This window comes from Danio aesculapii, chromosome 12 (assembly GCF_903798145.1).
Source record: "Danio aesculapii chromosome 12, fDanAes4.1, whole genome shotgun sequence".
Taxonomy (NCBI): domain Eukaryota; kingdom Metazoa; phylum Chordata; class Actinopteri; order Cypriniformes; family Danionidae; genus Danio; species Danio aesculapii.
Window position 1 is genome coordinate 35,833,418 of NC_079446.1, and position 24,562 is coordinate 35,857,979.

Here is a 24,562-nt window from a genome sequence, read left to right on the forward strand (position 1 = left end):
CAGGGGTTAGCACTGTCGCCTCACAGCAAGAAGGTCGCTGGTTCGAGTCCCAGCTGGGTCAGGTGGCATTTCTGTGTGGAGTTTGCATGTTCTCTTTGTGTTTGCGTGGGTTTCCTCTGGGTGCTCGGATTTCCCACACAGGCCAAACACATGCGCTATAGATGAATTGAATAAACTAAATAGTGAATGAGTGTATGGGTGGTTCCCAGTACTAGGTTGCAGCTGGAAGGGCATCTGCTGTGTAAAACATATGCTGGATACGTTAACGGTTCATTCCGCTGTGCCGACCTCTGATGAATAAAGGGACTAAGCCAAAAGATGATGAATGAATAAAGCCATGCACATGTCACACGAACATCAATGCTATGATTCTGAACTTGAGGAGCAATTAAAAGAATAAAACAAAGTTATACAAAAGAATAAAACAAAGTTAGGTCAAAACACTGTAAAAATAAAAGTACCCAAGCTGCTGATAAACGAGAACAAACTACTGTACAAACATTGTGTTACCAAAGAAGCTTATGTCACATTATTTCATTGCATCAAGAAATAAAATATCACAATAAGGCATCTGCAAACAAATAACGCAAGAGCTTTTCTCAGAACTTACTTAATTTCCTCAAAGGTCTCAAGTTCAGGTCATCATATATTTAACATGTTCCACTAAATCTGAAGACTGAAGAAGTGTTTGTAGCTTACCAATAGAGCACTTTGTTTGATGTTTTAATGTCAGTATTATTTGGGGTGTGAATTACACAAGCAGATATTTCTGAGGTGACTGTAGGCTCAGTTTGCTAATAAACATGTTCCACAAAATGTTACGACTAAAAGCAGAGCGTGTTCTCATAAATGCCACTTCTTTTGTGGTTTTGTTTATTAATGCAAGCCATTTTTGAGAGTGAATAACGTTACTTTTTTAGGTCACATGGTATGACCAGTTTGCTCCACTAACATTTTATTAAACCAGGAAATTCAGAAATAAAAAATATATATTATAACGTTAATATGTAATGCACTTATACTTTGACTGTACAGGTCAGTCGACAATAACTGCTAACAGCGGCTAAGTACAAATGTTAAACGAGAGCGCCCACGCGTGGACAAAAGGAGTATAACTAATAGAAACATTTACCTTCATTTAATAGATGCTTTTATCCAAAGCGACTTACAATTACAAACAGGCCCTGTTCTTACAAGCCACAGGTGATGGATGGGCTGACAAAAATCCCATAGGCAATCTTTGGGGGTGGGTTTAGGATATAGATACTGTAAAATCCAAATAATTAAATGATGGAATAGCAAGTATTGTTGTAATAATGTTCTTGTTTGGGCTTGGTTAAGAAGCTATTATTTTAAGTCAAGATAAGTAATACATTTTTTTTTAATGAAGAGTCATTTTTAAATCCAGACAACATTCAGAATGAATAATAATTGAGCACAAATTCAGCCATTACTATAGTCTTTTTAAAGTTAGAATGAAGATTGATTGTGTAAAATTTAAATATGCAATATGTTCAAGAGAGAAATTGAGTATGCCTGTATTCACAGTGTGAGTGTTTTGTGTGAGAATAAACGTTTTCTGAATGTCAGTGGCAATATATATGCTCTAATGTTGAATATGCAAGAGGGAATCTGATAATGAATGACAAATGTCTTAGTTGAAAATAGTCAAATAATATGTGCAGTCAATGACAGAGTGCAAGCATATGTGTCTACATAATGATATAATTATTAACAAATTATTTAATGATTCTCAATGTATTTTAATTCATCCTATCATTAAATAAATAAAAAATAATTGGCGTGTCTATTTTGTGTCTAACACATTAAATAGGACTATTGCATTTTTTAAATTGTGCATTTAGTTTAATATGCGAACAACAGCAACATTAACAAAAGAACATTGTAAAATCTTCACACACCTGTCCAAATTATTATATTTTAAATAAAAGTATGAGTATACTGCTGTCTTTTAGATTCGGTGGGCCCCGCCCATGTCTACACCTGGCCCTGCTTACAAATGTGAACAGAAGTAATCAAAGCAACAACAACAACAACCAAAAAGTAATGATAATATTTAGTTAGTCTAATGCAGTAGGCTATTCAAATTATAGGCTATAAACACAGATGGACAATAGAGGTTTTATATTTAAATAGGGGAAAAGGAAATGTGAAAGAAATTGTTAGTGTTATATGATCAAAAAAATAAATAAATAAATATATAAATAAATATATAAATATATATACCCACACACATATACATATATACATATATATATATATATATATATATATATATATATATATATATATATATATATATATATATATATATATATATATATATATACGCACGCACACACACACACACACACACACACAGGTAGGGTAGGAAACAGTATTTTTTAAAGTAATAATCATTATAACGTAATTTGTTTAAGATTAAAAAAAGAATGAAATTTGATTCGAAAGTGACAGTGATTAAGATTTTTATTTCACAGAAAAAGGTAGAATCAATAAGTGATAGAGAGAGGACCAGATAAACTAATTTTAAAAGTGTAAAACATATATATTGAATAGTGGATATATTAGGAGGTGATTTTTCAGACAAAGTATAAAATAATAGACAATAGTAACAGATTTGTTAAATGGGTGATTGCTTAAAGTCAACTGTCAACTTAATATACTTGCTGTTTATCACCCATCACCCACTATGGGCCAGGCTACATTTTTCAGCAGGCTCAATATTAGGGGAGAGTGGGGACATTTGCAACACTTTTTGCATTTCCTTCAGTTTCTCAGACAGTTTATTTATTTATTTATTTTGTTAAAACCCCACAATTGTAATATAATAAACCCACATCTATCAGACACATTGCTATAATATGTGTATTAAACTTGAACAGAATTTAAACTTGAACAGACAAAGTCAAACGTTGCAACTGACCCAGAGCAGGAGGACAGTTGCAACAACCCACAGGGACAGTTGCAAAATTCATTAAAATGTAATAATAATAAATCTAAAACATCAAGTTGGATTTATTTTATTTGGTTAACAGACTAAATGTAAATTGGTTAAATTGTTAAATGAGTAAATTAGCCATATAAATACAGACTATTACAAGCAACAACCAATTATCAGAACTAAAAAACTGAAGAAAAAAAAATACATTTTATACTGAAAATCTGGACTGAACCTTTACTAAACTCCATATTTGAACTTTGAAATAAATTGATTAATCAAAGAATTACTTTTTTTTTCAAATTAAATTGCATTGAAACTGTGATCAAATTAAATTCTACATTAAAACGTTAATATGGCAAGCTTGTAAAGGAATTGTGTAATGGGGCAGTTGCTGATTAAACTGTCTATGCTAGGGAGATACAATAGCTTTAACGCTTGATAGCTATACGTATTTAAAGCGTAGACAGTATGAGAAATTTTCTGAACATTAAAATAAATAACTTTTTTTTTTTAACCTTAAAATGTTTTATACTGAAGGAATGGTCACACATGGCTGATCTCCCTCAGATTAAAGGAGAATCTAACTGAGAATAAGTAGTATGAATATCATCACTAGCATCCCTGAATGGAGGAGTAAGTCTTGTTGCAACTCTCCTCTACTCAAACCTCGGCTGGGTCTCCTCTACTCTGGACTGTGTTACTGTAAACTGATCGATGTCCAGAGAGTTCGATTATTCATGTCTGAAAGCTCCAGGTTGTGTACATCAATGATTACCGAAAATAGTAAACCAAAGTTCAGTAAAGTCCTGTGAATTGGTGCACTTTTTGTGAATATACGGTTATATTACAGTGCAAAAAGGGCGACATGAGCTCCAAAACACTAACGGTTCCAGTTCGTTTAGTCCGTCATTGTTTATACAAACCTCGTCGTGTTTTTCGGGTGAATCCGGTGCGGTTGTATTATGGGTCTCCGCAGATGGTAACGGGATCCGCCGTTCGCACGGTGGACCTCCGAAGCGACACCGTCACCAAACCCGGAGCAGCTATGCGGAGAGCCATGGCGGAGGCGGAGGTCGGAGACGATGTGTTTGGAGAAGATCCTACGGTTAATGGTTAGAAACAAGACACAGCTCTTTAATGGGCGTCCGTTAAGACACTCTTGTTTTTATAACATAAGAGGCTCCAGTCGAGTAAATTATGATTCGACTGGTAAATGATAAAAACAGATGTGATGATGGACGGAATCATTGCTTTTCATGGACAGTTTTCTTACCCGTTGATGTTGTTCCTGTCGTGGCCATCAGAGGGCGTTCGTTCACATTAATTTACCAGACATGCTTAAAAAACTAGCATCAAAACTTTTAAACACTTTTAAGTTACTGATATACAGTTGTTCATTTAGTGATTTATTTATTTATTTATTTATTTATTTAGTGATTGATTGATTGATTGACCTACTTACTACTTAACCAGGAAGGTCCCATTGAGATACAATATTACACCAATTGCAGTACTACAAATTGAAATGGGGGAAATGTCTTTAGAAATGAGAAGAGTTCAGTTATCAGTGAGTTATTAGGTAAATTTTAAAGGTCATAACCAAGAACATCCAACACTAGACACATTAAAGCCATGTTAGGAAAAAGAGAGGAGAAAAAATAAAAGTTTTGAATTGACAGTTAAAAAAAAAAAGTCGAAATGAAAGTGAGTCAATTGAATATTAGTCCTACTGTACTTCCACTCGTAATTAAACCATGGTTACTACCAGGTGCAACAGTAGACTTTACATTATTAGAACAGAAAAACAAGGATAAAGAATGTAATTTGTTTTATGTACAGACATATATTAATCAATATTACAGTTATGTTAAAATATATACAGATGCCTCAAAGAGTTTAAATAGAATAGGTGTGGCTTTTACAGTTCCTCAATTTCAAATATCTGTAGGAAAAAGGATTAGTGATGAGGTTTCGGTGTATACAGGAGAAATGATTACTTTGTTATTAGCAATAAAATGGGAAGAGGAGATAAGACCTTTGAAAATCAGTCATCTGTTCAGACTCAAGATCTTCACTGTCTAGTTTACAACATAGTAAATCAGAAGGTAGACCAGACAATTTAATTGACAATGTAAACAGTATATAGAATTCAAATGATGGTATAACAGTAATATTTTTATGGGTACCTGCACATATTGGTGGTCAAGGAAAGGATATTGCAGATAATTAAGCAAAACAAGCTGTTAAAAATAATGACATTAGTCCAAATGCATGTATAGAGTGAAATCAAGAGTATTATTAAGAAAAGAATGAAGGAAAGGTGGCAAAAACAATGGGATAATGAAAAAAGGGCCGGTGGATTTACAAAATTCAAAAGAAAGTAGTGAAATGAGAAGTGTAGGGAAAAACAGGAGAGAGGAGATAAAAATATCTAGGGTAAGATTTAGACACAAAATTAAATTGTACACTTTTTAAAATGGGCAAACATGGTACAGTAAAATGTGAACTTTGAGGACAAGAAGAGACAGTTGAACATGTTATATTACACTGCATGAAGTATGAAGCTGAAATGAGGACTCAGTAATAATTTAGAAGAGATAATAGTTCAATTTAAATTCAATGACATTTTACAAAATGCATTCATTCATTCATTTTCTTTTCGGCTTAGTCCCTTTATTAATCTAGGGTTGCCACAGTGGAATAAACCGTCAACTTATCCAGCATATGTTTTACGCAGTGGATGCCTTTCCAGCCACAACCCATCACTGAAAAACACCCATACACTCTCATACACTACGGACAATTTAGCTTACCCACAATTTACAAAATAACTCAGGAAATAAACGTTAAAGCTTTTTATTGCAGTATCTTAAAAATACTCATTTGTGGGTGAGTATTTAATAAAAAAGGGGTAAGTCATAGTGATCCACACTCCATACCAGTTGGCCGCGGAAATACACCATCCCATTGTTTGTCAACCGCCAACAAAATTAGAAGAAGAAGAGATACAATATTTCTTCTAACAGTCCTGGTTAAGTTTGCAGCAGAGGACAAAGTTACAAAGACATACACATTGACACACCACACAATGAACAAACACAATATAAAAAAATAGTACAAATCCTAGTCAGTAATTAACATTTTTTTTAACAAAGATGTAATTAATTGGCCAAAAGTGGCATTAAGGAAATTTAAACACTTTGTTTTTCCACACTGTTAAAAATATATAATAAAATTAAAAATTAAATATAAAATTATACATATGTAAATTTAGTAACTTAACACTGATGAAATGTTTAATTTCATTTTCCACATTTTAAATGTATTTTCACTCAATATAAATTTTTTTTTGAGAATATGTGTCCAAGCTTTAGTTAGTGTTTATATATCCAATGCAAAATGTTTGTTACATGTTTTTGCAATAGGAAATGTAGACCAGCCTACTCTCATACACTGCTAAAAATACTTATGTTTTTCTCCAACAGAACTACAGAAAATAGCTGCTGAAATGTTTGGCATGGAAGCGGCTTTATATGTGCCCTCAGGAACGATGAGTAACCTGATTGCAGGTGAGACTGCAGGATTCTGCCCAAGGCTATTAATAAAACTTGTTTACAGTTGTCACTTGGTAAAAGCTTTGAGGGAAAATAGACACATATAATGCTATTTCGCAGTGAATGTGGTCTGTGTCACTGCCCGAGAGCCGCCTCTGGCCATTAAAATCTGATATTTCAAAAATGATATTGATTTGTGCTCAAGCTCACAGAAATAGCTCGGCGTTCATGGAACTTGGTTCTTGTTAGTGACCAGATGTTGCAGTAATGTATAGCAGAAGCATTCATGCCTGCACATATTGCACTCATATTTGTCCTCCTCTTTTTTCTGTCTCAGTTATGGTCCACTGCAGGGAGAGGGGTGATGAGATGATAGTTGGTGATCTTTCTCATATTCATATTTATGAGCAGGGAGGAAGTGCACAGGTATGGACAAATCTGGGCTTGGGGGATTAGATTTTAATTTAGGCTAATATGTTTGTCTGTAATTGTATTCATTATCAAAATAATCAAACATGAATTCATTAGGAATTAATGCACAGCATGATTTATATAGAAGATTTTATTTCAAAATATTAAAATGCCATTTCCACCAGAGAAGAATAATTAAAGATGTGATGGACATCATTAGATTTGATTGGATTATATATATATATATATATATATATATATATATATATATATATATATATATATATATATATATATATATACACATATACTGTAATTAATGAATAATTAATTCATTATGCATAATCATGTAGGGCATCATGGTGGCGCAGTGGGTAGCACGATTGCCTCACAGCAAGAAGGTCACTGGTTTGAGCCTCGGCTGGGTCATTTGGCATTTCTGTGTAGAGTTTGCATGTTCTCCCCCACAAGTCCAAAGACGTGGTATAGGTGATTGGGTAAGCTAAATTGTCCGTAGTGTATGTGTGTGAATAGGAGTGTATGGGTGTTTCCCAGTGATGGGTTGCAGCCAGAAGGGCATCCGCTGCGTAAAACATATGCTGGATAAGTTGGCAGTTCATTCCGCTGTGGTGACCCTAGATTATTAAAGGGACTAAGCCACAAAGAAAATGAATGGAGAATGAATAAAAGCACCTGAAAACATGGCAGCCTTTTACTACTACTACTACTAATAAAAATAATAATAATAATTTCTTACATTTATATATTTATATATACATTTTCTAGACACTCAAAGCGCTTTACACAATAGGGAAATCTCCTCGTCCACCACCAGTGTGCAGCATCCACCTGGATAACGCGACAGCAGCCATATTGCACCAGACCGCACAACAGCTGATTGGTGGAGAGGAGACAGAGTGATGAAGCCAATTATGATATGGGGATGGTTAGGTGGCCATGATGGACCAATGGGCAAATTTGGCCAGAGTTAAACAAAATACATCCTGGGATTTTTAATGACCACAGAGAGTCTCACCTCGGTTAATATGAGCAGTATAGAGTCCCCATCAATATACTGGGGCGTTAGGACCCACACAGACCGCAGGTTGAGCGCCTCCTGTTGGCCTCACTAACACCACTTCCGGCAACAACCTAGCTTTCCCATGTGGTCTCCCATCCAGATACTGATCGGGCGCATCACTGCTTCGCTTCAGTGGATGACCATGTGAGAGTTGCAGAGAGCTAGCTGCCGGCTTAGCTGCATGTGCAAAACAAAAATGCTATTTTATTTTTTATTTTTTTAATTTAGAAGAAACTTCACTAGTTTCCAGAATAAAATAAAACAAATGATATTTTCCTCAGACAGAGAAACATTCAAGTGGTCTAAGGTCTCAAAACATTTTCTTCACTATTATTTCATATTCTAGGCTTTACAGGGTTAAATGAACGAGTTAGATCTGTAAACAGTGTTTTCAAAAAGTGCAAAAGTGCTCATAGCTGCAGAAACACCCATATGCCACATTATTGGTTTAGGCTGTAATAAATGTGCTTTTGTGTTGGTTTGTTTATAGCTCGCAGGCGTCCATTCTGCAACACTCCGTACCCTCGGCGATGGCACTTTTGACCTGGACCAGCTGATCTCCAAGATCCGTCATGGTTACCCTGACCCACACTACCCACGCTCACGCCTGGTCTGTGTGGAAAACACACACAATATCCAGGGAGGCCGCGTCCTCCCACTCGCCTTCCTGCAGGAGGTTAGATATTACTTAAACACTAGTTCATTAAATGTGGGAGACAGAGAATATGTTGAGGCAGTCAGGTACCTTGGGCTAAACTCTGAACAATAATACACAATCCCTCCACTTAAACTGCCTAGTGATGTTTATTTACTAAGTGAGCGATTAAACATACTTCAGTTTGGGTTGCAGCATGAACAGGTTTTGTGCATTGCTGCGCTTCTGCTTTAATGAGACAGATCGATCAAACATTGAACACAATCTCATGGCAGATTAGAAGTATTTACAATTCATAAATTTTTCACATGATCTGTTTACTCATGCACACATTATAAAGTTGATTCAAGTACTTAAACATTAGCTAATGGTATTTTTTTATTAGCCAGAGTTATATTTTGTAGTTATTACTAGTAACAATTAACTTGAACTCTACACTTGCACCTGACACTTTCTAACAATCACTCCATATCTATTGAAATTTCTGAGTATCTATTCATTTCTGAGTATGCCTCACACTGTTTTCTCAATATGCACTGGACTCTTTACCATTTTACAAGGACTCAATAAGAAAAACAATGTTTAATTGTGAATGTACCACAAATCATTTTGCACTATATGTCTCCTTCAACCCTAAAGTAGCTCTTTTGCACAATATTGTTCTGTCTAACGTAAAAGTACTTGTATAGTCTGTCGTAGGTTATGTCTATGGTTAAGTATATATTATCGCTCCGTTAAGTCAGTTATGTATAGGTTTAAAGGTTTAAAATATAAGTTGTTTTCATATTTATAATTGTTTATTTATGTATTTATGTGGCCCTGCAAGACACATTATTTTGCTCCACTTTGTCCACACATCTAGCTGAATGACAAAAAAAGCTTAACTTGACTAATAATAACTACTAAAAAGCACTAGTACTTAAGGAGAAAGATACTAGTACTTACAAAATAGGGTCCCACTTTATATTAATACTATATGGAGATGGGATACGGGTAAGGTCCAGTGGTGGAAAGAGTACTGAAAAATCATCCTTAAAGTACTATTACTTGCCTAAAAATGTAGTGTGAGTAGAGTAAATGTATCTGTTGTAAATATTACTACATTTTTAAGTATGAGTAAGAAGTAGACCTTTCAAAAGTACTCAAGAGTAGTGAGTATTACGCTGTAAAAAGGTGATGCATTTACATGTAATTTGTGGATGTGTGTAAATGTAACATTCTGTGGTGCATTTAGCTATTGCCCAGCAGGCACACAACATCATAAGACATTATTATTAGGTCGTGACGTCAGGTGACCAAAATTCAATGTCTAGCCAGTGTCTTAAGGACAATGTTGTCTTAATGTCCAATAACAACGTTAAATTACGTTGATATTTGGTTGATTTTAGGTTGTGTTGGAAAGTTACCAAAATCCAACGTCAAGCCAACATCTTAAATCAACGTCATATTGATGTAAAATACTGACATTTATTCGTCAGGTATGGCAACCAAAATCCAAAGTCTGATAGACGTCATATTGGTAACGTCCACACAACATCAAGCTGTAACATCATTAGATGTTGACATTTGGTTGATTTTAGGTTGGACATTGATGTCAACCCGATTTTCATTTCCAAAAAACAAAGTTGCAACATCCCCACAACGTTGGGGTACAACGTCAATCTGACGTCATGTTGACGTCTTGTGCCTGCTGGGTGTTTAAAACCATTTCAGTCATCATACAGTAAACATCCAGCTTCTTCCTATCAGTGACATGCATCTTAACAGTCTCTGGGTCAATGCGTGTAAAGACTTTGGACATCTTCTTGGACACTTTGCCCATGTCTTGAGGTAGTTCACTATGATGTGATTCACCTTCTATGTGCGATTTAATTAGACAGGAATCACAGGACTGATTTTTCTAATCCCCTTAGACAAGAAAAAATAAAGTAGTGACTGCACAATGAAGGAAAATAGTGGAGTAAAAGTACCGATACTGCCGATACTGTGAAACGAAAAAGTAGACATTTTTAAAACAACTTAGTAGAGTACATTTTCTGAGGAAAAACTACTCAGTTACAGTAGCTTGTGTATTTGTAATATATATATATATATATATATATATATATATATATATATATATATATATATATTATTTATCGTTTTACAATAGCACAAACCATCAGCACAATTAATGAAAGAAATATTCAGCATTTAGTAGCATCAGGAGTATACAAATATAAAAACATATACATCATCAAATCCAGTTTATGTTAATAGATTAAAACAGAAATCAAATAACAGCATATAATGAATGGTCAGTGTGATAACAATCAGCATTATGTAGACACAGGTTATAGAGTTCATAAAGGGTCCAGTATGGGTAGGTTTAAGAGGAAGTTAAGATGTAAGGGATGGGTCAACAGTGTAATTATAAATCTAATTGCATATAAAAAGTTATAAAAATGTAAGTAAAATGTCAAAAAATATGTACATAATACGCGCATTGGACCAAATTCTTAACATAAATGTCAGTACACAGTAATTGAGGCCATTTTATATAAAAACATAATAACAGTAGCATGAAAATAGGCACTAGTATGTTGTATAGACTAAATATTAAAACAGATTGCCATAGGTATGACATGTTTATTGTCTATGTCACAATACAAAGACAATCTGACACAGTGAGGAAAAAATAAATTATTGTCTTAACCTAAAAATTTACCAAAACAGAAAATCTTTTTGTTTCTCTTCATGTTAATTTAATTGTAGAAGTGTTATAAGATGTATAAGCTTTGGACATGCATGAACTGGTATCTATAACTGTTGTTTTTTGTTGCTGAAAGCTTCGCTCTGTGGCTGATCAGTTTGGTCTGGCGGTGCATATGGACGGAGCGAGGGTGATGAATGCAGCTGTAGCTCTGGGTGTTCAGCCCTCTGCTATACTACAGCACTGTCATTCTGTCAGTGTGTGTCTGTCTAAGGTACGCTCTTGTATTCTTGGAAAATTAAATGGAAAATATATTTTTATTTGTTTACTTTAGTCAAGTCACCATTTGAGATCTGTGAACATGCAAATGTGTTGTTAAAGTATATATGAAATCAAAACTAACCACACTGATTTTGTTAGCTTACATTGCTAGTTTTGTGGTGAACAATTCATCCGTACCTGTCATTTAAAAAAAAATGTTTGCCCTTGTAATCTGAAAATGCACTTCCTGTTTGTTTTCAGTTAAATTGTCAGATTACGTCTGTCTGAGGTATTGGGCGTGGCTAACATACTTAACCACGCCCCTCCAACTGTCAGTTTGACAACAAACAGAAATTGTGAGGAGGAGGTGTCTGTTAGGTTGTAATAACTCTCCCCAAACCTTTTTTTCCCCAAACTCTCCTTTTCTCAATTTTTCTGAATGAAATGCCTACTTTACTACATCCAATCAGCTCTACGTAGAAAAAACAAGCCACGCCCACTGTTTTCTCATTTAATATTTTGTTTCTCTTGGAACTGCGTCACAATATGGGGAAATAATGGTCACAGCTTCTGACTCATGTGTTTTTTTTTTAATTGACAAATTAAATTAAAAGGTTATTTGTATGTATTATTTTTAGGTTTCAGGGAAGAAACTGTACTTGCTCTCTAAAAAGTCCACTTTATGATATTGTTTTTATGTTACAGTATGACTATTTTTGGATATTTAACAATGAAAAGACCACTCTTCTAGGAGATTATGACTAAGGCCTTGTATCCACCTGGTAGGAACGCCACTTGTGGTCAGAATTCATTTAGAAACTTCTGTTATATCGTCCTTGACTGCATCACTATCACAGGAGCACTCAGTGTGACACTGGAGTATGACTAATTAAACAAACCCATGTTATTCAGCTTATGAGTGAGCAGAGGAGCAGGCAATTGAAAAGGATGTGGATGGCAGTGGTTTTGCTCACAATTTTTCGTTTTGGTATAATAGTGAAATATGAATACTAGGACTGAAGAGTATATCATATCAGCATCGATATCACAATGTGAGTATTCGCAATAGTCACATCGCAGGATTAGATTATTTTTTTAACGATTAAAAGATATTATTAAATATTATTTTAATATTATTGAATCAAATTAATTATACAATGATGACAGTGTTATTTTATGTTTGCTTGTACATTTTCATATTTGAATACTGCTAGACTCACCAGAAAACCATAAAGCACTGTTTATTTCACTTTTATTTTTGCTCGTACATTGTCATATTTATATTTGCTTGTCATTTATTATATTTTATTCAGATGCACTGCATAGAAAAAGACTTTATCTTCCCAGTCGATCTAGATTAATGAAATATTTCCAAAATAGAGCTATTCAAATCATCTGGTGAGACTATATTCATATTGGAATGTATATCGCAGCAAAACTAAATATTTAATTGTCCGATTTTTCCAATATCGTGCAGCCCTAATGAATACCTTTGTTTTTTTTTTCTCATAACACAACCAATAACGCTCATATGTTTGGTCACTATAAATAGGTGGTTTCAAAGCATTGTTCACGCAAACAAGTACATTTTGTTATTGATTACTCACCCTCATGTCTATCCAATCTTCATTCTTGGAACCCAAATTAAGATATTTTAGATGAAATCTGAGAGCTCTTTCTCATCCTCCATTTATATTTTTCAGTCACGTGACCTGGCGGGCAAAAAAAAAACAATGGGTGGTAATGGCATCTACACTGGGATCTCCATATAAATGCTACAAATATCAAGTTATGAATATTTGGATCACATATCAACAAAACAAAATAGAGATATGATGACAAACTGTAAATTGTGAGCACATGTGATCCATATACTGCGCCATTTTTCAGTCCAATTTGTTGATGCTTACATCTATCTTGTGAATATTCCCCAGCGATTTGTCATTGGGGATAGTGTTATGACGTGTAAGTGTCTGCTTTTTTTTAAAATTTGTGTTTAGAAAATGGTCTCAGGAGGTTATTATGACATGACGGTGAATAATTAATGACAAAATTGTTATTTTTGGGTTCATGCACATACTTCAAGTCTTCTTGCACCATGTTTTCATTGGTATTTTTTTCAATGTTTAGACTACACAATGTTTTGACTGCATCAGAATTAGGATAATTATTATTTTCTGGATAAAAACACTATGCAAATGACAATATTTTAGCAAACTATTTTCAACTGAATATCAAATTTTTTCTTCAAATTACATAAAGATAAAATGTCAATATTCTGTTTTAGCATACGAAATATTACTTTGTGTCTACACTACCTGACTAAAGTCTTGTCGTCGATCCCAGTTGTAAGAGCAACAAATAATATTTTGACTTCTAGTTGATCATTTGGAAAAGTGTTAGAAATCATCTGTTGAACTTCATCCTAATCATCGAAAATACTGCAGAAGACCTATTGGAACCTGCATGAACCCAAGATTCTCACAGAAATCAGTCAAGTTTGGTGAAGGAAAAATCAAGGTTTGGGGTTACATTCAGTACGAGAGATCTGCAGAGTGGATGGCAACATTAAAAGCCTGAGGTATCAAGACATTAGTGCTGCTCATTAAATTACAAACCACAGGAGAGGGAAAATTCTTCAGCAGGATAGCTCCTTCTCATACTTCAGCCTCCACATCAAAGTTCCTGAAAGCAAAGAAGGTCAAGGTGCTCCAGGATTGGCCAGCCCAGTCACATTATTAGTGAACATTATTAAGTATGTCTGGGGTAGTTTGAAGCAGGAGGCATTGAAGATGAATCCAAAGAATCTTGATGAACTCTGGGAGTCCTGCAAAAACGCTTTCTTTGCCATTTCCGATGATTTTTTTTATAAGTTATTTGAGTCATTGCAGAGATGTATGGATGTAGTGCTCCAAGCTCATGGGAGTCATGCACAATATTCTCTTTCCACTGCTTCAGGACTTTATTTTCTATACTGTACATTATTTCTTTTAAGAGACTTCTGTCTAAGCAAAGTCAGACCTTACTGTCCTAATTAAATAATTTAAAATCAAGGCATGATCATTTTATTTTGGTAAATTAAGCGTAATCTAGAGGCCTTTGCCTTTCATAAAAGCCACTTCTGATACCAAATGATCAATTAGAAGTCAAGTTAATACTTGTTGTTCCTAAAACTTAACTTAACTTTAACTGTTTTTAAAAAATTAACTGAACTTCTCTGACCACATTTCTAGAACTGCCCGATCTTGCAGATTCGCACTCTACAACATCAGAAAGGTCCGACCCTTCCTATCTGAACATACAGCTCAACTCATTGTTCAAGCTCTTGTCCTCTCCAAACTGGACTATTGCAACTCTCTGCTAGCCGGGCTACCAGCTAGTTCTATCAAACCTCTTCAGCTGCTTCAGAACGCAGCAGCACGAGTGGTCTTTGATGAACCCAAAAGAGCACATGTCACTCCGCTACTCACCCGTTTGCACTGGCTTCCAGTTGCTGCCCGCATCAAATTCAAAGCTCTGATGTTTGCTTACAAAGTGACCTCTAGCTGTGCTCCTTCGTATCTGCTCTCACTTCTGCAGATATATGTGCCCTCCAGAAACTTGCGTTCTGTGAATGAACGTCGCCTCGTTGTTCCATCCCAAAGAGGGAAGAAATCACTTTCCCGAACTCTCACATTCAATCTGCCCAGTTGGTGGAATGAACTCCCTAACTACATCAGAACAGCCGAGTCACTTGCTGTCTTCAAGAAACGACTAAAAACGCAACTGTTTAGTCTCCACTTTTCCTCCTAATCTGCAATTGCCTCTCTGGCTATACCACTAACTGAGCCCTCTTTCTCTCTCTCTCTCTCTCCCTCTCTATTAAAAAAAAAAAAAAAAAAAAAAAAAAAATTCTACTAATGTTTTGCTTCTTAGACTTTTACACGCCTGAAACTTGTCTATAGCGCTTGTTCACTGCTGCTCTTATAGTTGTGTAAATTGCTTCCTTGTCCTCATTTGTAAGTCGCTTTGGATAAAAGCGTCTGCTAAATGACTAAATGTAAAAATGTAAATGTAAACTTAGATAGGCGACAAGACTTTAGTCAGGTAGTGTATGTGTATTAGAGGCTTCTTTCGAAAGCTAACCAAATCTCTTGCACTTTATACACTCGTCTTAAATAATTTATGGAAATGGATAGTTTCTATTTCAGCATAATGAGCCTAGAATGTTTTACTGTTGCTGCCGGTGGGCCTATAAAATCTTTATGTGATAAAGAGAAGAACATAATTTGGAAAATGAAGCTGCATAGCAAATGCAGCCACAAATTTACATTGAACTCAGCTGTAAGATTATTTTCCTAATAGAATAAGGTATGTACTGTTAGAAACCAGTGGCAGTTTTCAGGCTATAGCTATAGTCTCTATCTAGAGAAGTTATTTCAGTAATTTTGAACAAAACATCTCCAGGCAGTGATAGACCATCTGTGGAGTTTTTTCACCAAAAACCAGGAGAAATCAGTTTAAGTGAGAGGCGCTGAAAATGACCTTGGTAAAGCCAGTGCTTTATAACTTGCACCCTGAAGGCATCTCACACCTCCAACAACCAAGGCTTATTTTTATTCTCTTCATCAAAGTGTGATGGTACTTTCCTCTGATAATCATGTGGTATCATCGAGGATTTAAAATCCTTCCTCATTACTCCTCACAGATTGCACGTATGTTATAATCTGAGCTGCAAAGTCGATTTGAAGAGACCCTGAAGTAAAACTAATCACTCTTGACTCTCAAACAAATCCTTTGAGTAGATGTCAACAAGCATATTTGCATCTTAATTACAGAACATGTTTGCTGTATCAGGGAATGGCTACTCTCTTGTACTGAATTTTCCCTCCTGCTGAAAAGACAATAAATGTAATTGAGGCTTCAGAGACAAAGATCAGAAATATGAAAGTCAATTGTTTCTGTCTGTCCTGGCTACCTAAGCAGAAAGCAAACATCTGCATTCCAGGTGCCTGTTATAAATATCACAGCTGTTTGATTTTACCGTCACAATGCATTTATACTTGAGTGGTTATAATAGGGAGATTTCCTTTGAAGCTGTCATTTATTTTTGTGTAGTTTAAGTCAGTTATTCATACTTGTTTGCATGAATGAAGAAAGGTTGTGTTCACATAGAATGGGTTTATTTTCCATTGAGCTGGCGAACAATAGAAGCAAATATGACCAGACATAGGTTACTTCATACTATCAATATTTCATTATTATTATTATTATTATTATTATTATTATTATTATTATTATTATTATTATTATAAGTAGTAGCTTGATTATCAGAGACAACAGCCCCAAAATAATGTTATAAAAGCTACTACAATCAAATGTTACAAGTACATCGGCTGACAAAATAAAATATTTAAACTTTGTGAAAACCTAAAATATAAAAATAAAAAATATTAATAAATTTACATTCATAAACCAATGAATTATGTTTTTGTGTGTGAATAATGTAGTAATAATAATAATAATAATAATGTGAAACAATTAAAAATCTTGAAAATGAAAATATTTTTGGTTTGTTAAGTAGTTAAGTAAATTATGTATTACGTAAATTATGTAAAAATTTTATCGACCTATCCAGAAGTGTTCTATAAAAATATATATTAAGTGACCAGCACAAAGAAATATCTAAAATAAATGTTATAGCTTTTGGTTTGCAAACACTTCATGACAGTATTGTTGTTGATAAATTAATAAACACAGGTTCCATTAACTGAAACAATATTTATATTAAAATATAATAAAAATTATATATATATATATATATAAAGTAAGCTAAAGTAGTACAAGTTCAAGTACTAAAACTGCTAGAACTCTAAGCCTTCAATAAATAGCCCATTTCACCTTACTTCTCTTATCTTTGTTTTGAAGAATCCCCCATCCACCACCCCATCTTCTCCTTTTCCTCCTTTACAGGGGGAGTGCTCGAAAACTACCTGATCTCAGACCCCATGGCTGGATTAAGAACATATTGAGCCCTGGGGCTATAGCAAACCCAACAGCCCCATTTATTTTAGCGTCTCACAAAAGTTTTTTTTTTTTTTTTTTGCTATTAATATTATTTATTTGCTAATTAATATTATGATTAAATTTCCACTATTTGATTTTTATTTGATTCATATAAATGTTTTCTATTACTAAAGTAGGCGTACAAGCATAAATTTTTTTATCACATAACATAAACTTGAACATAACCTAAAATTTTATACAGGCTGGAAATTCACTAAAAAACACATTTCCATTTGCATCCTAAATGAGTGCTTTTCAATAAATATTTTAAATAGGGTTCGCTTTAAAAAATTACTTTAAACTTTAGTTGAGCGGAAATGCCTAAAACATCTTTAAAAGTCACGCTTCTAATTTCCCATTTGTTGTTGTGCTAATCTTTTTTGCCTGATGAAAGCCAGCGCCAATATTTCACTGATTCAGATTATAAGGCTACTATCATTTTTGTAAAAGTGGAAATTCATTAATTTAAAACTTTGCCTTCTAACTAGTTAGACTTAAACCAAGTATTTTCTTGAGATAAATACTTCACAGCGATTGACATTTTGATAACTCGATGTGTAGGCTATTTGATTTAGTCGGACGCTGTTTCGGTTATGACAACGACTATAAAATACACAAAACATGTCACTCGTATCCTTTTGAATGGGATAAAGTATAACGGCCAATATGGCGAATAAACCACACCTTCTAGTACAGGAGTCAATCATCGATTGCTATATGGTGAATGAAGCCCCGCCTTCTAGTAGAGAAGCCAATCATCGATCGCTACAGCCTGACCAGACGTGAATTTCTGCAGTTTTGTGTAATTTGGACGTTTGCAAATGTAATAAAGGGATAGTTGTTGTTAAACATTATTGGTGATTCCAAATATTAAATTCAATGGTAAGCTTGGCAAGCAGTTTTGGAGAATTTGATGTTTCCCCATTCAAACAGAATGCCCAAGCATACTGCCTGAGAGGCATTTCAAAGATGGCTGCCAAGTGAACTAACCTTATAGGAACTTTGGTAATGAGAGGGCAGAATTATGCAGGCACAAGGCCCAAACAGAGTCCATTCTGCATGATTCCACATATGCTGGCCTCTCTTAATGCACATAAATAACTGATACTGTTTGAAAATCACTTTCTGTTTGGTTGAATTTCACTTGGTTAGCCTACCTTTGACTGGACTGTTCTTGCGGTAGAGCCGAAAAAAGGAACTGTGCTGGCAAATAAGGGACTTTTTCCTGGGAAAAACGTGACATCGGGTCACTCTTACTGGGGACTAAACAGGGCTATTCAAAACTGAGCTAAAGCAGCTCTGAGCCATAGTTTAGCGGCATCACTGTTTTTGAACAGTAGCGAGCAGAAAGGAATACTTCACATTATTGACATGTGAAAGAATAACTTAGAGATGTTTCCCACGTCATGGCGCAAATAATTTCTTCAGGCAATCAAGGGCCCCCCTCCTTCTTTGGGCCCTAAGACTTTAACCCTTATGTTAATCGGACCCACTCACATGCTAACTGACCAGACGAGAGTCCTGGGCTCAATTATCTCCAAGCTCAGGGTTCTCTTCTGCATGCCAAACCTACAATTAGTATCAAGCAATATCTAAATGTGAACTCTTGAAATATAAAATAAACAAAAGAATTACATCCAAGCTGTACTTAATAGTATATATGGGTACTTGCACTTTGCATTATTATTATTTTTTTTTTTGCTCTACCCTATCAATTAAATTTCATGCCTAGAGCTGGAAATCTCCCACAATGCAGAGACTTATTTGCTGTGGTCTGCACTTTGGCAGGGACTCGGGGCACCTGTGGGCTCCATGCTAGGAGGGTCAAAAGATTTCATACAGAGAGCGGTGCGTGTCCGCAAGGCGCTTGGCGGTGGAATGCGCCAGTTGGGCATCTTGGCAGCAGCTGGTAAGATCGCTCTGTCAGACATGATTGGAAGACTGGAGGAGGACCACAGGAACGCCAGACACTTTGCTCAAGGTGACAAAACCACAGAAGCTTTCTCTGAAATCTCAGCACGACACTGAATATAATGCGTCTCTATATTTGTCTGTTCAGCAGTAGCTTTCCTGAGGTATTCTTATACCATAATGATTATAAAAGTAGAAAAAGCAGAGTTGACGTCAAAAAAGTTCGCAGAATAAGTTAGTTAACACCACCACTTTGTTAGTCATCTAATTATGCTCATTCTCAATGGAAAATAATTCTGAATAAATCAGAAACTAAAAGCGTAAAAGACAAGTCAGTCAACACTGAAGCGGTTCAGATCAGTCTGATTCAGTGAAGCAGTCCAGTCAAAAATAAATTATCAATTTGCCTCTCTTTTTCTTAGAAACCTATTTAAAGTACTTTATTCTAACGAAAACAAAAGGTGACTTTTTCTGCTTTTAAAAATATATATATATTCCAGATGAGAGCTGTCAAGCCCTGAAGAGCAAAAAAAGATCATTTTAATGATTCTGTTGACAAATGGGACTGATCCAGTCATCGAGTTCAGCTCAGCAAATGGTACAGCTATCTGAATGGAAATTATATAAGCGAATAATGACTTTAATGATGTTCTTCACAAAGCAATTGTGTGGCTTCAGAACACTTGGAATATAGTGGGAGTGTAACAATACACAGATATAAATTGATACTATTAGGTAAGATACAATTTATTGAGGCAACACAAAAAAGATTGGTACTTTTCCCCCTTCTATTGTGGCATGGATTTTGGTGCTGGTCTAAGTGTTTCAGAAACTGCTGATCTACTGGGATTTTCAAGTACAACCATCTTCTAGAGCTTCTTGAGGATGGTTTGAAAAAAAGAGAGAAAGCACTGTTGCCAAAAATGTCCTGTGGATGCTGGTGGTCAGAGGAGAATGACCAGACTAGCTGATAGAAAGACAACAGTAACTCAAATTATGAGGTCTGTGGTAGAGCAGATCTGAACAGACATTACATTAAACCTTGAAGCAGATGAGCTACAGAAGCAGAAGACACCGGTACTACATTTAAGTCTAGAAGTCACAAACTAAGACAGAATTGCACAATAGAAGACAGGAAAAAGCTTTCCTAGACTGATGAGTCTCGATTTCTACTGCACTATTCAGACAGTAGGGTCAGAATTTGGTGAAATCGAGATGAAAGCATTGATCCAACTTGCATTGTATTAGAAGTTCAGGATACTGGTGGTGTGAGTTAGGTATAAAGGGAGGTCAGAACCTGCTCCAAATGGGCAGGTGAGCTCGAAATATGTGGGATTTGAGCTCCAAGTGGGCTGTACAAACCTTCAGGCTTTTGATTGATTTAATTAATGGCTCGTGAAGTCCAACCTATTGTGTTTTATTAATGTCTACACCTACCCAAGGCCTAAATCTACCCATACAGTAGCCTGTCGTGTTTTAATGAAGTCTGTATGAAATAAAATTTGCAATGTTAATTTTGCTAGTGCACGTTGTTATTCTTTAGATCAGGGTTTCCCAAACTTTTCAGCCCGTGACCCTCAAAATAATAATCCCAGTAACTCACAACCCCCAATATCCTCTGAGGTGGTAATACATCTAGAAACCTTGCATGGAACGGTGAACACACACCAATATACTTCATTTAATTATTTTTAATGTATGCGAGTGCTGCAAATGTGCCAGAAAGTTTAACCTGGTGCCTTAAAATTCAATCTGCTGCATCCGACGCTATCGCTGTGTCTTTAATATGATGTAATCACCCCAAGAGTCGCAATCCAAGAGGAAAGAAAATAAATAAATAAATTGAAAGGCAGTAGCTAGAAACTACTATTTTTATCTTCAGTAGGTTATGGATAAAATATGGTCATTCTAATGATTTAATAACATTAATTAGATTTTTAGAAATCACCAAGCGACCCCCCTTCATTCTCCTGCGACCTCCTGGGGGGTCCCGACCCCCACTTTGGGAACCACTGCTTTAGATGAACAATTAATCTCTGCAAGTTAATCCACTCAAAAAAAAAATAAGTTTATTATGGTAATCTTCAATCAAAGTCTCACCATTTGGATTGGTGGTCTTTTTCTGTTGGCATCAGTTTGATGGCTTCGGCCACAATATTCTTAACCACACCCTTTTATCCTTTGTTTATTGCAATGCAGTAATTATTGCATTTATTTATGCGGGGAAGAAAGTAAATAAACAAACGGAAATAGGTCTCAGCAACCTCTGCTTCACATGCACTTACCCCAGCTACATCTACCCCAAAACTAAACCTACCCCTTACAGTACTTAAAAAGTTCTTGTTATACAGCATCAATATAAAATAAAATTACGCTATACAGATGTGCATACTCTCAGTAGGCACAGCTTTAATCCTTCTTGTCTTAAATTCAGAGTTCATCCAAAAATGAAAAATTCACTCATTATTTACTTGATCTTAAGTGGTTCCAAACCTTTAACGTTTTTTTCTTTTGTTAAACACTAAAGAAGATATTTAAAAAAAAAGATGAAGACCTGTAACCACTGACTTCCAAAAACAAATGCTATGGAAGTCAATGGTTACAGGTTTGGACAAGTAAGGAATGAGTAAATGATGACAGAATGTTTTGGGAGAACTATACCTTTAAAACCTACTGACAAAAGTCCCTCACACTTGAAGATCTCTGGGTTTCAATGATATATACATGGGGGTGGCGTAAACTTTTCCTTGGACACTTTGGGCCCTGAGGCGACGTAGTGGCGCAGTAGGTAGTGCTGTCGCCTCACAATAAAAAGGTCGCTGGTTCGAGCCTCGGCTGGGTCAGTTAGCGTTTCTGTGTGGAGTTTGCATGTTCTCCCTGCGTTTGCGTGGGTTTCCTCCGGGTGCTCCGGTTTCCCCCACAGTCCAAAGACATGTGGTACAGGTGAATTGGGTAGGCTAAATTGTCCGTAGTGTGAGAGTGTGAATGAGTGTGTATGGATGTTTCCCAGTGATTGATTGCAGCTGGAAGGGCATCCGCTGCGTAAAACATGTGCTGGATAAGTTGGCGGTTCATTCTGCTGTGGTGACCCTGGATTAATAAATGGACTAAGCCGAAAAGAAAATTAATGAATGACTTTGGGCCCTTAACCTTGTTTACAAACATCCCTTTATGACCACAGTGGGTATTTGTGATGGCCACATCCAGCAAAATAATCATATCGCAAAGCTCAAACTGAATTCTTGAACATGACAATGCATTCTCTGCACTCAATAGTCACCAAATCTCAATCCATTAGAGCACTTTATAGATCTGGTGCAATGGGTGATTTGCGTCATGAATGTAGAGCCAACAAATCTGCTAAAACATTTCCTGCACATTGTTCAAAAAATAAAGACGGCTAAAGTGGGTTCAACCTGCTGCTAATAAAGTTTAGCCAATTAATAATAAAGTGGTGGTGAGTATATAATGTCACAATATATTATTAAATTCCTATTTGATGTTTGCAGTCCCTTCGGCGCACTGAAAAGAGCCATTTATAATGTCATCATCATTTAAAATGTCTCTATGAAATGGGTCCACTTTAAATATTTCAAGAGTCTTATGTAACGTCTCTCATCTTCTCTCTTACAGCACTGTTAGAGAGTGACCCTGCTCTGTACCAGGTCGATCTGAACACTGTTCAAACCAACATCGTGAGGTTTACTCTGAGGGAGCGTCAGATGAGCCCGGTGGAGTTCTGTGAGAGGATGGCAGGCGTAGATGAGGAAGAAGTGAAGGCTTTGGGTCAGGGGGTACCGGTTCTGATGTTCCCCCATGTTGGGGACACAGTTAGGGCTGTGTGGCACCTGGGCATCAGTGAGGAAGACACTCAGCTGGCTTTACTGAAGGCTCAGTTTGTGGCTCAACAGCACAAGCGGAGGTCTATCAGGGCACCATGAGAGAAGTCCTTCATCTGGTCTTTTTGGCACTTCAGTTTGACTCACCCACTTGAGGGAAATAAATTATTCATCTAAAAATGTATTTTAGTCATTATTTACACACTCCAGTGTTGTTCCAATGCCATGAGCCCTTCGTTCATTGTCAGATCAAAAAATATATGTTTTTTTAAATGTGCTCATCTATATAAAAACACTGCCTGACAAAAGTCTTGTTATCAATCTCAGTTGTAAGAGCAACAAATAATAACTGAATCATCTGTTGAACTGCATCCCAATCAACACAGATACTGCAGAAGATCTATTGGAACCTGCATGAACCCACAATTCTCACAGAAATCAGTCAAGTTTGCTGAAGGAAAAATCATGGTTTGGGGTTACATTCAGTATGGGGGCATGCGAGAGATCTGCAGAGGGGATGGCAACATCAACAGCCTGAGGTATCAAGACATCTGTGCTGCCCATTACATTACAAACCACAGAAGAGGACAACTTCTTCAGCAGGATAGCGCTCCTTCTCATACTTCAGCCTTCACATCAATGTTCCTGAAAGCTCAAGGTACTCTAGGATTGGCCAGCCCAGGCACCTGACATGAACATTATTGAGCATCTCTTGGGTAAGATGAAGAAAGAGGCATTGAAGATGAATCCAAATAATCTTGGTGAACTCTGGGAGTCCTGCAAGAACGCTTTCTTTGCCATTCCAGATGACTTTATTCATAAGTTATTTGAGTCATTGCAGCGATGTATGGATGTAGTCGTCCAAGCTCATGGGAGTCATACACAATATTAATTCTTTTTCCACTGCATCATGACTTTATACTCTATACTGACTTTTCAAAAATCAAGCATAATCATGTTTTATTTTGGTAAAATAAGCATAATCTAGAGGCGTTTGCCTTTCATATAAGCCACTTCTGACGGTAAATTAGGGATCACCAAACTTATTCCTGGAGGTCCGGTGTCCTGCAGATTTTAGCTCCAACCCTAATCAAACAAACCTGAACTAGCTAATCAAGGTCTTACTAGGTATAATTGAAACACCCAGA

The 24,562-nt window shown here is 35.9% G+C and overlaps 1 protein-coding gene across 1 annotated transcript; it reads left to right on the top strand.

Annotated features, from left to right (window-relative positions):
* The first annotated feature begins 3,830 nt into the window (after nt 1-3,830).
* On the top strand, nt 3,831-24,352 carry LOC130238914 (uncharacterized). Its single transcript, XM_056470032.1, has 7 exons — nt 3,831-4,077; nt 6,451-6,534; nt 6,857-6,945; nt 8,502-8,687; nt 11,495-11,632; nt 19,453-19,645; nt 23,209-24,352. Exons 1-7 carry the CDS (start codon nt 3,831-3,833, stop codon nt 23,514-23,516), a joined length of 1,245 nt encoding a protein of 414 aa, XP_056326007.1. The 3' UTR covers nt 23,517-24,352.
* Nucleotides 24,353-24,562: the final 210 nt, after the last annotated feature.